Source organism: Suncus etruscus, chromosome 4 (assembly GCF_024139225.1).
Source record: "Suncus etruscus isolate mSunEtr1 chromosome 4, mSunEtr1.pri.cur, whole genome shotgun sequence".
Classification (NCBI taxonomy): Eukaryota; Metazoa; Chordata; class Mammalia; order Eulipotyphla; family Soricidae; genus Suncus; species Suncus etruscus.
The window spans coordinates 34452819-34468442 of record NC_064851.1 but is presented as its reverse complement, the minus strand read 5'-3'; the positions used below and the strand labels follow the sequence as shown (position 1 = coordinate 34468442).

The 15624-nt window shown below is 34.9% G+C and overlaps 1 protein-coding gene across 3 annotated transcripts in view; it reads right to left on the bottom strand.

The window, feature by feature from the left end:
• ADGRL2 (adhesion G protein-coupled receptor L2) overlaps nucleotides 1-15624 on the bottom strand; it is a 196705-nt gene that overhangs the window by 32848 nt on the left and 148233 nt on the right. For all 3 annotated transcript variants that reach the window (XM_049771789.1, XM_049771788.1, XM_049771790.1), the window contains 5 exons: nucleotides 7139-7432; nucleotides 6525-6628; nucleotides 4905-5090; nucleotides 4125-4163; nucleotides 1248-1431 (listed from right to left, as the gene is read on the bottom strand). In XM_049771789.1, the coding sequence (XP_049627746.1) occupies nucleotides 1248-1431; nucleotides 4125-4163; nucleotides 4905-5090; nucleotides 6525-6628; nucleotides 7139-7432 (807 nt within the window). The remainder of the gene's footprint in view (nucleotides 1-1247; nucleotides 1432-4124; nucleotides 4164-4904; nucleotides 5091-6524; nucleotides 6629-7138; nucleotides 7433-15624) is intronic.

Genomic DNA, 15624 nt, shown 5'->3' with positions numbered 1-15624 from the left:
CAGGAAACAAAGTTTAAACCCTAGTATTATTACATGACCCTCAGTAATTTAGAATATGGCCTAGGGAATCTCTTTTTTTTTTTTTTTTGGTTTTTGGGTCACACCCGGCAGTGCTCAGGGGTTACTCCTGGCTCCATGCTCAGAAATTGCTCCTGGCAGGCACGGGGGACCATATGGGACGCCGGGATTTGAACCGATGACCTTCTGCATGAAAGGCAAACGCCTTACCTCCATGCTATCTCTCCGGCCCCAATATGGCCTAGGGAATCTCTGAGCAAATCCAGAGTGCACCTATCAGTCCCCAGCAACTCAGAATCAGACATTATCAGGGCCTAACATTAAACTAGTATATTCAAAAATAGCTACCCAGATGATGTCTTGAAAATCACCACCAAAATAAAATAATAATATATTGCCACTATAATAATATGGGATTAGGAAACATTTACTTTTAGATATTTATATTATGTAGATAATGCATTTAAAATACACTTCAAGTTTGGGAGTGGGGGTTGGTGAGATATTATATTGGTTAAGGCACAGGCCTTGCATATGACTGACCGTGGTTTGATTCCTGGCATTAAGCAGTGTCCTACAAGCGTAAATTACTATAATCTGCTGAAATTACTATATTCTTTTAATATTATTAAAGTGAATTCCTTCCTCTTGTTGCCAGTATTTAAATTCTGAATTATACTTCAAAACTATCCACAGCTATTTTATACTCAATGAATCATGGATATATTGTATTATGGGAGTTGTAGTTTCAATGACCACATTTTTTTCCACCTAAAGGCAGATAGTTATCTCTAATATAAACTATGGCTTAAATTCTGTGTGCCTAAAATGTGTGACAGAGAAAACACAATCCAGAAGATAGTTTAAATTAATCAGGAAACATATTATATAAAGTGAAAACCATTTGCCCCAGTTCCATAGCAAGCATTTTCACTGCCCAAGCAATCAATATTATGGCATGTGAGTACTCTTAATACCTTTAGCATTTAGTAAATTTTTAGTTGGGGGAAAAAACCTACATAAAACCCATTTTTAAAGAACATAGGCTAGCATCTAACATTTGAATTTATTTTGCTAAATGTGACCAGTAATCTTTTGTTATCAGGACAGAAATAATTTGACAAGAGAGAAATTTTGCAGTAGGAAAGAGCTGAACAGTCAGAATGGAAACATCATCTTAAATTTTCATCTTCCATATCAAAATCAAACCTAATAACAGATCCACTTACCAATATTTTCTGTGGGCATTGTAACCTTGGTTGGTTCTACTAAATTGTCGGCCAGAACAAAAGCCCCTTCTTCCAAAGTATCAAGTAACATGGTTGCAGTGTGTGCTTGTTCAGAAGAATTCATATGTTTCCATGAATCCAAAGCTTCCCGTCTCAGAAGATTGTCCACTGTGTCAACAATTGCCTGCATCCATTAAAAAATGAACATTAGTATTGACTGCTTCTAGTGCCAAGGTAATTTTCAATCACCAAATAGTATTTCAATCTAGTATTTATCTGGTCAGATGTTTTATATATATCTGACCATAACAAAATAGGACATGTAAAAAATAGAGGACATGTAAAAAGGTGGATGATTTTTGTTTATCTAATCATGTCCTAAATGAAAACCAGCATCAGCTCTTAACTTGAGATATACTCTTACAAGCATGGTCATTCCTGCTTACATGTTTCTGTAAAACATTATCAGTAAAAAGTACAATTGCTCTAGAATAGTCTGATTTTATTATTACTTTTTGAGCATTAGCCTCATTTGTGGAGTAAACTCAAAAACATAATTGTAACTTATTATATACATTTGTTCTTTAACTAAAACATTCCACTTTCTACATTAGGGGACATGATCATTTCAAAGTTTGTACTCATTCCGTTTCCTGTCCATTTAACTAGCACATGACAGTATATATTAATTCAGAATCAATAATTTGTTTTTATAGAAAAGGATATTTGAAGTCTGTATCCTACCAATTTAAGGTAAATATGAAAATATAGAAGAGACTATAAGTATCCAAGTTGTAAATTTATATCTTGCATATCTGTTATCATGCAGGATAACATTAAATAAAAATAAAACCTAGTCAGTTAAGCCATTTTGAAGACAGGCTTTGTTCTGATGCTTACTGTAGTTGTGTACTATCAATCACTAAGTTTATTTACTTTTATCCATTTGTCTATGCACAATGTGCCATTATGCCATTTAAATAGTTTTGATCTACTGGCAATCACTGAGGAAAAAAAGAACATATATTTTACGAAGAACAATTATCAAAAAAAATGCTAGTTTGAGGTACTATATTGAAATCACCAGGGAAAAAGTTGTGTGAGGGTACTGTCAGAGTAAGATTAATTAGCTTAATCCATCTTAATATCCTCGTTCTGTCTGCCTTGAGAGCCACCATGACCTTCCTGGCAGGTGGAAGATACTTCTAAAGTGGAGTTAAAGGTTTTTTTTTCCTTTCTCTAATGGGACAGAAAATAGTCAAAATGCTCAAACTGATACTGCAGCAGCCATTAAGTAGAGTGGAACTGAAATTGGTCTGCTGAGGCCAGATTCATTAGTCACCAAGAATACAGACTGAAACCTCTAATCTAAGTTACAAATGAATCCTCTGTCACAAAGCAGGAACTCATCTTACTTGCAATAGTGTAAGTCAGATTCTGATTTGTACTTTAAGAGCTTTTATTAGTCTTATCTGAACAAAAAAGTTCATTTGAGAAATACTGCAAATGACACTGGTCAAAAAATAAGGTCATGCTAAAATGTACTATGTATACACATTACTCACTGATGGCATGCTTTTATTAATTTGAAATACACCATCTTTATTGTCATTTGTACTTTTCCAGTGGAATCAAAATGATCATTAGCCTAATCTTATTCCTAAGATACCCTCTGTCAAGGAAAAAAGATTGTTGTGCTCCCACATATTAAATGCAATATTAATTATTGCATTTCAGACACCTGATACCTTAAAAGTGCATTGGAATTGTGGTATGGCAAATTCAATATACTGCAGCAGTTTTTTTCTTCTCTACCAAAAGAATACTTTCAGAATATTATAGTAGTAATGTAAAAACAGACTTGTTCACTGTCTTTTTTGGAGATTTCTTAAATCAACAAGGTGTATTAGTGAGAGATATTGATTTATTCTATATCGTGCCAATCAATCAGTGAAGTCATGGCTTTTAAGTAATGACTACAAAAGTCAAAACTACAAAAGTTCTTTTGTGCTGCTGATTTATATGCATATGTAACACAGATGTATATCTGCACACATACATATATTAGTTTTTGATTTACTAATAATATGATGTTCAGGTGAGTACAGCTATAAAAATATCTTTACTTACAAAAAAAAGAAGCTTCTAAAATTCAGACCATAATAAATGCAATCTGGTAGCTTTATTCTGAGCTATCACACAGAATTTGCATGGCATAATTCTTCTGTTTGCCTTAGCATATTTTCTTCCTATCACTTGAATATACCAGGGGGAAAAATTGGCTGGAATGGACAAAGATTCTGAACCAAATAGTGATTTTCTGTTCCTATTATCCTGACAAAAACCAACATGTAACATATTGATAGCATTGTCAATTTACTTATATTTATGCCAAAGCAGCCCATTCCCAATATGCCTGATTCTAGAAAAGATTCTTAAAAATTTCAGAGCAAAGCCTACTTGATTTAGCAGTACACCACAGAGATATGAAAGCAGTGACTTCATGCACATACATTGGAACTATACAGTCTTTGATAGGATAAACTGCCAAGACTATATCATAGCTGTTTCACTCAAGTTGCCTTTTATTCCATGTAACAAGAAGACTGTATGATTATTTTCCAATTCAGAGGACATTTCATTATATTTCATTATAATTCTTTTATGTTTAGAAAAACGTAAAAACAGTAAAGATTGTAAAACATCATTTACTAATTCTGAGTAGTACACCTTTTAAAAGTCAATATTTATACAGCTGATATGGGGCATATTATATAATTATCAAAGACTGAAATCATTGGCTCATGCAGCAAGATGATAAAGCGTGGCAGGTAGCTGACAAAGAAAGAAAGCAGGGTGACAGTATAAGAGAGATACCTTAAGGTAAGCCCTGCATGTCTTCTCTCGTTTTTGGAGCTTTTTAGTAAAAGAAAAGAAAATCAGAGGTTAGATTTTATCTGTTGAATATGAGGAAAGACGACATCCTCAAAAATTAAGCTAGGGTTTCTTAGCTCAAAAGTTTTCCATGTACAATAATCCTCTGGATTTTTCTGAGTTTACACTGATTGCCAAAATTTCATATTTTACATATTTTTTAGCTCTACTACATACTAAGTATACAAATCCAAAGTACCCTGATTAAAAAGAGACAAATGTATGAGGCGAAAAGTAAAACAAATATCTATTTTTAACTCCCTAAGACTATATAGTCATGAATTTTGGATTCATGAATCTTGTCAACTTTCCTAACATGACTAAGATACTTATTAATTTTTTGTCATTGTAGAAAAACTTCTAACACAATTACACAACACTCTTAGCAGAAACTTTCCTTCTCCCAAAACCTGCCAAAAAAAATACTCTTTTAAAGTCTACTATTCCTGTACTTTGCTTCAACGCTATTAAATGTGTAAACATACAAATCTGTACACATAATCGATCATTTCTTCAGTACAGATAAATATTTCATGCTGTTCCTTCCTCAATTCTAATTATTTGGGAAATTAAAAAAAATATTTGGGAAATTTAAAAAATATATTTTTTTCTAAGTCAAGGACCAGAGTTTTAGCCAATTTCTATCAGGGGCCCAGTTAACTTCTATAAGATTCAACAGTTGACAACATTTCAAATTGAAAATAATAGAAAATGTTTATCTACCTTGTTAAAGGTCCGTCCAGCTGAATCCTTCTCATTAGGTTTCAGCTCCTGCAGCTGTGCATCAAGAATGTCAACCAGTTGCTCCATCAGTCTCACAGAAGAACTGACATCCCCAGCAAACACTGGCCCTTTGGTATGTTTAGCCAGTTCATTGGCAAGACTAGCAGCATTTTCTCCACTTCTAATCTGAAATGACAATTTATATTACCTCAGTAAGATTTCTAGTTTGGTTTGTGGCTCCTTAATCTTCTCCTGAATATATTTCTTGTGGTTGAAAAAAAAATTGCCAGTATGTCAAGATTTGCAACTAACTGGGACCAGAAACATTCTCTTCATTTTAGAAAATTAAAGGCTCTTAAAACTTCAACTCACACAATCCTTTTAGGAAGAAAATATTTTTGGGGGTGGCACATCCAGGAGTACTTAGGGTTTACTTCTTATTCTGTACTCAAGAATCACTCCTGGGGGGACTTGGAGAACTATATGGGATGTTGGGGATCAAACCCAAGTTGACCACATATACAAGGTAAGTTAACTTCTGTACTATCACTCTTTTATTTTTATATTTTCTTTTTTTATACAATTTTATTACAAACATGATTGTAGTTGGGTTTCAGTCATATAAATAACATCCCCCTTCACCAGTGCGACATTCCCATCATCAATGTCCCATATCTCCCACACCTCCTTACCACCCTCCAACCCATCTACTTACGACAGACTTTCTACTTCCCTCATTCATTCATATCGTTTTGTTAGTTGTTAGTGTAGTTATTTCACTAACTGCACTCAGCACTCTTTGTGGTGAGCTTCCTATCATGAGCTGGACCTTCCAGCCCTCATCTCTATTGTCTCTGAGAATTATTACAAAAATGTCTTATTTTTTCTTAAAACCCATAGATGAGTGATACTATTCTGTGTCTATCTCCCTACCTGTACTATCACTCTTGCCCCTTAATAAGGAACTCTTTACCTGAAATTTAAAAGCAACTACAATAACAAAAACCAACCAAACAAAAAATATTAGAAATAATTTAAAAAGTTTTTCAGAAAAGCCTCATTTTACTGTAAACATTTATACTTAACAGCTAAATTAATTTTTTTCAATGATCCAGAAATTTTCATTAGAATGTAATCAGTACAATAGTAAGGGTTATAATCTCTTACGTACCGTCCAGAAAGGTCGATTGTTAGTAGAAACTAAAATGTCACTGCCTTCTACTGTAATTTCAAGTCATTAACGCTTTCAAAAGTCATTTTTACTTATTCTATCATAATCATTTGTGATACATACATTTGCTCGCACTCTATGGATTCACATGCAAACTTAATGATATTTAATATATAAGGCCAAAGCGTTATTTGTCTTACAAACATCAAAAGAAACAATAAAATAAATATGAATGAAATTAAGTATGTATTTATTAAAAAGATTAACAGAAAACATCATGCCTTAAACACATGTAGCTTTGAATAGTTTATGAACTATGCATAAATTTTTGCCTTTATACTGAACAAAGAGCAATGAAGCAGGTTTTAACATACAAAGTTAAATTATTTATGTTAGAAGTAAGAGCCCTTCATCACCAATGCATATCATATTAAAAGCTTCCAACCAACCTTCTGAGCCAGCTGATTTACCCAGTGTGAGGTACAGTTGCTAAGATCGGGGCCCTTAGGGTTCCATGTTCCAGTAGACACCATGCAGAGATATGAGGCTGTTCCTAGAACAAATGTAGAAAACAAGAGTGAAATTGAAACCATTTTTTCCTGAATGCATCCAGGAAATTTGCTATGATGATCTTTTTCTGTGTTAAATTCTGAATAAATTCTAACTGAATCAGATGACAACAGATGACAAAAATAGGGAATAATGCTGATTATAAACAGTGATATAAAGCAAACTGATATAAATATCAGACATTCACAGCAAACAAAAGTCTTTTCTTGGGACTCATCCATATTAATAGTTGTAATGAGTAAGGAAGCCTCATCAGAGTTTAAGGGCAAAAACCCAGGTCTTCAATATTAAGGCAAATTTTTAGTTCCTGACCTTAAATGACTTTTATAGCTTAAAAACTTTTGTCTATAGGTACCTTACTATAGAAGCTACCTGACTATAAAGTAGAAAAATCACAGCTAGTGAAAATCTCTTTCCTCATAGAACATCAATTTAGTAACTCAGAACTGCCATACTAATTTTAAAAAATATATGAATGTATCTTAGAAAATACCTCTTGTTCCTTTGGGGCATGGTCGTTCAACTAGCATTCCCCTTTGTGTCTGAGGCCACTTTATTCCTTTCTTGTCTAATGCCTCGCAGAATCGCTCTGGCAGGGGAAAAATATTTGTTACAGGAGGCATTTTGGTGGTAGAAACTGCTGGAGGTGATTTTGTCCCTTTGCTTCTTTCCTGTGGTCCAGCTACAGTTGTGCTCATGGGGCCTTTCTGTGAAGTAGTGCTTGGGGTTGACACTGTGGTTTTGAACAGTTCAGCTGAAGAAGTAATTGTCACAGCTGTGGTAGGCACTATGGAAAAAAGATGAGTATGTTAATCTTAGACACACATTCACATTCATCAAGAGGTATGCACACACACACAACATACACACACACACACACACACACACATAAACACACATACAGAGTCAACTGTCCTGAAACCAACAAAATTAGAGTTATTGGAAACATCAATAGGGTGGCAGGAAGAATAAATCTCTTCATTCATTTCAATTTAGTTCTATTGTTGGCTAAGCAACTATGGCTAAGATTTGCTATAGATTTGCTATCCAAATCTAATTGTGTTGGGTTGTTTTTCAATGAAATAAATATCTGATTATTTCATCTGATATTTCACAGATTATTTCATCATATACAACCTAATAGGAAAAGGACAATTTTCTCAACTCTAATGCATTTCATCATTATTAAAGAATTTAGAAATAATCCTTTAATATTTTTATATTTTATAAACATCCAAAATAATCGAGTGTTTTAACAATTATATATCATTGGGATAACAGAAAATTTCAAGTCATCCGCTGTATATCTAGCAGGAAAATAAATACTGTGACATCTTTCCACCCAGCAACCATTCGTGTCTGAAAGATTTTTGAACATGCCTGATTAGATTCTAACAGTACATGCTTGTACTGTTAAGAAAGAAAACATATGAGGTTCTAACATTTCTACTCTTTTATTGGGCATGGGGGTGGGGGTTTAGGGGCACACACAGAAATGCTTAGAAAATGATCCTCTCACTCTGGACTCCGGAATCACTCCTGGTAGTGCTCAGGGCACCATATAGAATACTGGGGAGGGAACTCCAATTGACTTCATGTAAGGCAAGTGCACTACCCATAGGAATATCTCTCTGACCCTGCATTTTAGATATGAAATAACTAGCTTCAGTCGTAGGTTATTAACTCTTACTAAGATAATAGGTTAAATTTAATTCTATCTAATTTGAAACCTACTCCACGTATCTAGTAACCTTTAAAAAAGAATATAAAAGAAACTACAATTGCACATTTAAAAGTAAAAATATAAATTAGGCAGGGGGCACATTCATACCAGTGGTGTTCAGGGCTTACCCTAGTTGATATCAGGGACTACTCTTAGAGATGTTGGGACCAAGCAAAGGTTTCTGCTGTTTGCGAAGAAATACTTGAATATCTGCATTTTATCTATGACCCTACAGTTGAAATTTTAAAAAGGATTTCTTAAAAGGTTATTTTTGGAGCCAAAATAAAAATATAATTATGGGGCCCAGAGAGATAGCACAGTGGTGTTTGCCTTGCAAGCAGCCGATTCAGGACCAAAGGTGGTTGGTTCGAATCCCGGTGTCCCATATGGTCCCCTGTGCCTGCCAGGAGCTATTTCTGAGCAGACAGCCAGTAGTAACCCCTGAGCAACGCCGGGTGTGGCCCAAAAACCAAAATATATATATATATATATATATTATAATTATGTAGGGTGCTTGCAGGTGGCAGACCCAGGTTCAATCTCTGGTACCACAGTCCCCAGAGCCCTACCAGGAATGATTCCTACATGCAGAGTCAGGGGTAAGCCCTGAGCACCCACTGAATTCTTCTTAGCATTTAAAACTACTTTCAATTGGCTAAAGGCAGTAGGTTGAATAAATAAGCTTAATGTTTTTTTCATTAACTACTCTAATTATTTTAAATAACAGCAAAATTCTGTGAGCAGAACATTAATGTTGACATTTTAAATTATAAGATGCTTATGTTGAAGTTTTCCCAGCATGTATAAAGTACTGGCTTTTAATACTTTATAACATGACTTAAATTTAAATTTTAATACAAGCTAAAAAAATAACAATTTTCAAAGAATGCTAAAATCAACATATGCTTCTGCATAAAAAGTAGAATATTAACATATCATTTCATGTCATCATTGATATTTAGTATTAGAAAATATATTTTTTTAGATTGCTGACACTACTGATAGAGTATGACAAGTTCATCAGTAAAAGTAGAACATGCTGGGTGACAGAGTGGTGGTGCAATGGTAGGGCATTTGCCTTGCACACGGTTGACCCAGGACGGACTTTGGTTGGATCCCCAGGCATCCTATATGGTCCCCCAAGCCAGGAGCGATTTCTGAGTGTGTAGCCAGGAGTATTTCCTGAGTGTCACTGGGTGTGGCCCAAAAGCAAAAAAAAAAATGTAGAATGTGTTTCTAATTATTTGGTGGTGACAAACTTCTAGGACATAGCCATTTTTCTATACCTCATTCCCTTCTATCTCAAGAGAAGCTTCTTCAGTATGAGTTTTATTTCCAGGGCATAATTTATTGACCATAAGAGAGATGCCTCTGTACATTAGTCAGACATCATGCCTAGCCAGCTGCTGCAGAAACCTATTCAAACCTGTCTATCTTCTACTGTAAAACACTCGCCTGACATCTTGTTAAACCTCTGTAATTTTCTTTTGATTACAATGCAGCCAGGCTTTCAGTGCTTTCTCAATTAACATTTGTCAAAAGCATCACATCTTTTGCAAAAGTGTTAAATGACTGTCTCTGAATCAAATCTTAAAGGGGAAATCAGAGCAAAAAGGGAAAAAAAAAGGGCAGGGCAAAATGACTTAGTAATATACCATCTTAAGTATCCCTTGATACTGTGCTAATTAGAATATATTTAGTCACTGAAATATGTATTAACAACACTATAATTAGTGATCTGTTAGCTAAGCATCAATAAAGATTTACAACAACCAAGTCAAGGTAGGCAATAAAATGAACTCAGTGAAATACACAAAATTTAATGCAATGTTCTTTAAGATGTTTCTAAGTGTTTATGCATAACAAATTTTTATATCTGTTTATCTTGTTCATCAACAAAAGTTTAAACAGAATTAAACATGAAAGTGTTCTTAAACAAAAGCAGAATTAAGCACCTTTGGATGGAAACTAGTATTTCTAGAATCTTGCAAGGTTGAAACAACTCTAAGGAAAACAAGTATTTTCTAATACTTAAGTGATAGATGCAGTGCTATTCTTTCCACAGTTAAAATTATTTTCAATCTAATTTAATAATAACAACTAAAGATAAAGCTTATACTTTGAAATATTTACACCAGTCACCATACATGAATCACTAGATCTTTCACCCAATCCTTACTAATCCTATGGAGTACAGACTATAATTAACTTCTTTTTAGAGATGAGAAAACAGAATGTTAAACAATTTATTTCACTTTGTACTCAGATGCTGTGACCTCATTTCTAGGTTTAAAACAAAAATCACAGACTTTGGAAAAATATGTCATTCCAAAAAGTAACTTGCCTTTATTTTAGAGAATTTAACTTAAACTGTTCTGTATAAAATCTTAATATAGAAAGGTAACACATGAACCTAAAACCATTAACAACTGTATAATGAAATGTGAAGGAAACTGTTTCAAAAATTCAAGAATGCCAACTAAGTGATAAGACTTCATGACAAATATCAATAAAATTTTATCTTAAATCCAAGACTATTTTAAAACCACCCCTCCCTTCTTAAGTTATCAAAAAACGGGGCCCGGAGAGATAACACAGTGGCGTTTGCCTTGCAAACGGCCAATCCAGGACCAAAGGTGGTTGGTTCGAATCCCGGTGTCCCATAAGGTCCCCCGTGCCTGCCAGGAGCTATTTCTGAGCAGACAGCCAGGAGTAACCCCTGAGCAATGCCGGGTGTGACCCAAAAACAAAAAAAAAAAAAAAAAAAGTTATAAAAAAACCATATCAAGTATCTAGACTTATTTATAGCATACTTTCTACCACTTATCGTTTGTGTATACTGAATGAGGCTAACATATCTAATAGGTATGTTCTATAAAGATATCAAAAATTCAATTTCTAACCAGGCTTTTCACAGGAAAAGATGTAAGAACAATAGTTATTTAAGAGACAGATAATATTTACCATACCCAGTTCCAAAACCTCAAACTCTTTTCACTGAATGAATTCCAACTAGATTTTAGCCGTGCAAAGTGAAAATACATACATTCATTATATAATCCTGTTATTCAGTGTGTGAAATACTGACCATTTCTATTAAAGCACTCATTATTAGTGGAATGGTATCTCAAGAAATATTTATCTTATGCTCTACTTATCTTATGCTTACTCCTTAGATAAATGGACTTTTCTAAGATTATTAAAATTTCCCTAGTAGTGGAGCAGGAGAAATAGCATGGAGGTAAGGCATTTTGCCTTGCATGCAGAAGAACGGTGGTTCAAATCCCGGCATCCCATATGGTCCCCAGAGCCTGCCAGGAGCAATTTCTGAGCATAGAGCCAGGAGTAACCCTTGAGTGCTGCCGGGTGTGACCCAAAAAAACAAAAAACAAAACAAAACAAAAATTTCCCTAGTAGTATTAGTGTGATAGTAACTGAAAAAATACTCAAAAAAGTGCAAATTAAAATTTTAGGTGAAAATTTGAAATGTCAAATATGCAGACATTTAGCATAAAGCAACTCAAGACTAAAAAGATAAAATTTGGAATATCACATAAGCAGAGATTAAATAAATACAAAACAATTCTGATTTTAAAGTAGGAAAAGAATTACAACAGGACTAAAAATAGTTGTTCCTAAATCTAATCTAGAGAGTGAGAAAGATAAAAGGAAAAAGGCAGGAACAGTTTTTGCAGAATCAAGCAAAAATGATTTCTGCATAAATCACAAAGCTAAAATGTCAAGGAAAAAAGTATGTATTTGAAAATCATGAGCAAGACAAAAAAGTCATTTAAGTGTGCCATTAGTAATGAAAGGCTTGGTTTTATAAATGGCAAAAAGATTCAAAACTAATATACCATAAAACTGTACACAGTGAAGAATGAAAGAAGTTGGTAATTTTACAATATCTCTGCTTTGGTCACAAGCATGATAGCAAATCCTGTATATAAGGCTACATGGATTTCAGCCAAACCAGACAATCATTGCTTTATGAAAGGCAAAGACCTGATTTCTATATCCTATCAGTTTCCTAGATCTTGCTTCTGGAAAGCTGACAGTGGCTTATTGGTCTGACCTAAATTTATGGGCCAGACTATTTCTGCATGGTCTCATCAACAAGCGTATTTATATGAGCACACACCTTAGAGATGAGAGAGGCAAGGAGTCTCTAAATGCATATGAAGATAAGTTGTACGACAAAATAAAATAGCAAGCAAGAGAAATTTAGATCAGATAAAATTTTGTTTTAACCACCAAGGAGACCAGTATGAATTTTTACTTATTGGAAGAGTTAGAAGGGCTATTTCAGATAACAAAACACATTTGTAGAAACAGTTTACAAATACATCTTAAGTTTTTACATTTTCAAAGCTGGTAATTGCTCTTTCCATAAAACCCTGAATTATTAAAGACTCTTCACTTGAAATGGATCAAATAATTTACTATATACTATTACCCTTATGTGGAAAAAGAGGCATGCTTACCTCACTTGTAGTTGATGATTTGCTTTGTGACAAGAGGAGCAATAGTTTTTTGTTGAAATGAATCTGTACTAAACTTCATTTTCATGTTCTAGATGTTGCCTGATTAAATGTTTGCATTTTTATTTAATAGATTTAGATTTTTTGCATTGGAAGCTGCACTAAAGTGGTGCTTTGGAGCAATGCAATGTTGAGGTTAAAGCAAGTTAGTCTTACACTAACAACCTCTGGATTTACACTTAAACTTTCTTTTTGTCTTGTCCTTTCTTTGTTACTAAAGAAAAATATAGGGGCCAGAGAGATAGCATGGAGGTAAGGTGTTTGCCTGGCATGCAGAAGGTCGATGGTTCGAATTCCAGCATCCCATATGGTCCCCCGAGCCTGCTGGGAGCGATTTCTGAGCATAGAGCCAGTAGTAACCCCTGAGCGCTGACGGGTGTGACCCCCCCCAAAAAAAAGAAAAATAAAAAAGGTTGTCCAAGTAACAACTGCCCCCCAAAGTTGCATAAGATTAATACAACTTCAATTTTTTTCTGTTTCTGAAGATTTTTGTTTGTTTGTTTGTTTGTTTTTGGGTCACATTAGCAGTACTCAGGAGTTATTCCTGGTTCTGCATTCAGAAATTGCTCCTGGCAGGCTTGGGGGACCATATGGGATGCCGGGATTCGAACCACCATTCAGCTGCATGCAAGGCAAACACCCTACCGCTGTGCTATCTCTCCAGTCCCTATTTCTGAAGTTCACCTCTGAAAAACCTCTACAATAAAAGATAACTTCGAAAAAAAAATTTTTTTTTTGGGGGGGGGAGGGTTTTGGGCCACAGCCGACAGCACTCAGAGCTTACTCCTGACTCTGTGCTCAGAAATCACTCCTGGCAGGCTTGGGAGACCATATGGGATGATGGGGATAGAACCTGGGTCCGTCCTGGGTCGACTGCATGCAAAGCAAACACCCTACCTCTGTGCTATAGCTCAGGCTCCAAGATGTCTAAAATTTAAAACAAATGATACTACCATACTTACAATAGATTTACTTCTTACAATATAGTTACTTACTAAAAATATAACAAGACTATTTTATTGGGGTTTTTATTGTTTTTGTTTTTGGGTCACACCCGACAACACTCAGGGTTACTCCTGGCTCTACACTCAGAAATCACTCCTGGCAGGCTCGGGGGAACATATGGGGTGCCGGGATTCGAACCACCATCCTTCTGCATGCAAGGCAAATGCCCTACCTCCATGCTATCTCTCTGGCCCCTATTGTTTTTATTTAAAGTAAAAAAATTGTTTTTTGCCATTTAAAGTCATTTAAAGTAAAAAAAAAATTCCATATTTGAGCTGCATTGTAATTTTGATTACTCCTGTTTTGTTATAAGCAATAAGCACATATTTAGGCGTTTTCTAACATGATTCAAAAATTCCGTTCAAAGCTGTTCTCCATCTTTGAAGTCTGAATTTTTGAAAATACTTCAAACTTGGTCAAATTATCTTAAAAATGCAAGCACACAAGTAATGCTTTAAGAATATGGGTATATGTAACTTTGAATTGAGAAAATATTTTCTGATTTACTTAGCTGAAAAGATTTAGTGATTATAAAAAATTTGACTTTCTAAAAATATGGAAGCTACTTAACAACAAAATATGGAAGCTACTTAACGACTGGGAAAATCTCAATGAAATGAAATATTCACATTTTAAAGGACACAACTATTGTTCAACCAGAAAATATAATTAGTATGACCTCTTAAAATAGTATATCATGAGCATACTCTTAAATAGGCAACAAATTTATTTTAAACCAATATTCATTGAAACCTTGTATCCAAAAATGTTTTCCAGGAAGCCAGAGTGATATGATAGTACAGCGGGTGGGGTGTTTGCCTTGCACACGAAAAATCTGGGTTCAATCCTTAGTATCCCATATGGTCTCCTGCTCTTGCCAGGACTGATTCAGGAGTGCAGAGCTAGGATTAACCCCAAAGTGACACTGGGTGTAACTCAAAACTAAACAAACAAAAAAGCCAAATCAACAAAACTGTTTTCGACAGAATTGAAACTGTGTAAAATAATAAAATACATTCGCAAAGGCTTATCAGTAACTTTTTTAAGTGATGGTCCTCTATAAATGTTTCTATTGAGAAGACTAGTTTTATAATGCTCACAAATTCATCTTTACAAATTATCACTCAGGGGGTTGGAGCAGTGATAGCACAGTGGCAGGGCATTTGCCTTGCAAGAAGCGGAACCCGGGATGGTCACCCTGGGCCTGCCAGGAGTGATTTCTGAGTGCAGAGCCAGGAGTAAACCCTGAGTTGCACCAGATGTGGCCCAAAAACCAAAGAAAAAAATGGGGGGGGAGGGGCGAAGAGATAGCACAGTGGTATGGAATTTGCCTTGTATGTGGCAGACCCAGGATGAACCTGAATTCAATTCCCGGCATCCCATATGGTCCTCCATGCTTGCTAGGAGCGATTTCTGAGTACAGAGTCAGGAGTAACCCCTGAGCAATGCAGAGTGTGGCCCAAAAACCAAAACAAAATGTAAAACCCAAAGCCAAAAAAAAAGAAATATATATATCACTAGAGATCAATTATTGTTTAATCTGTGTCATAGACATATTGAGTTAAAATGATCACAAATTTATCAAGAAATATAAAAGTGCATGTCTGCATATTAATTTATAAAGATGTTAGGGGATGCCCTCTCAATTCTGAGTGTACACACCCAGATTTCATAACACTTGCTATTGTTCATCAAACTCAGCAATTTTTG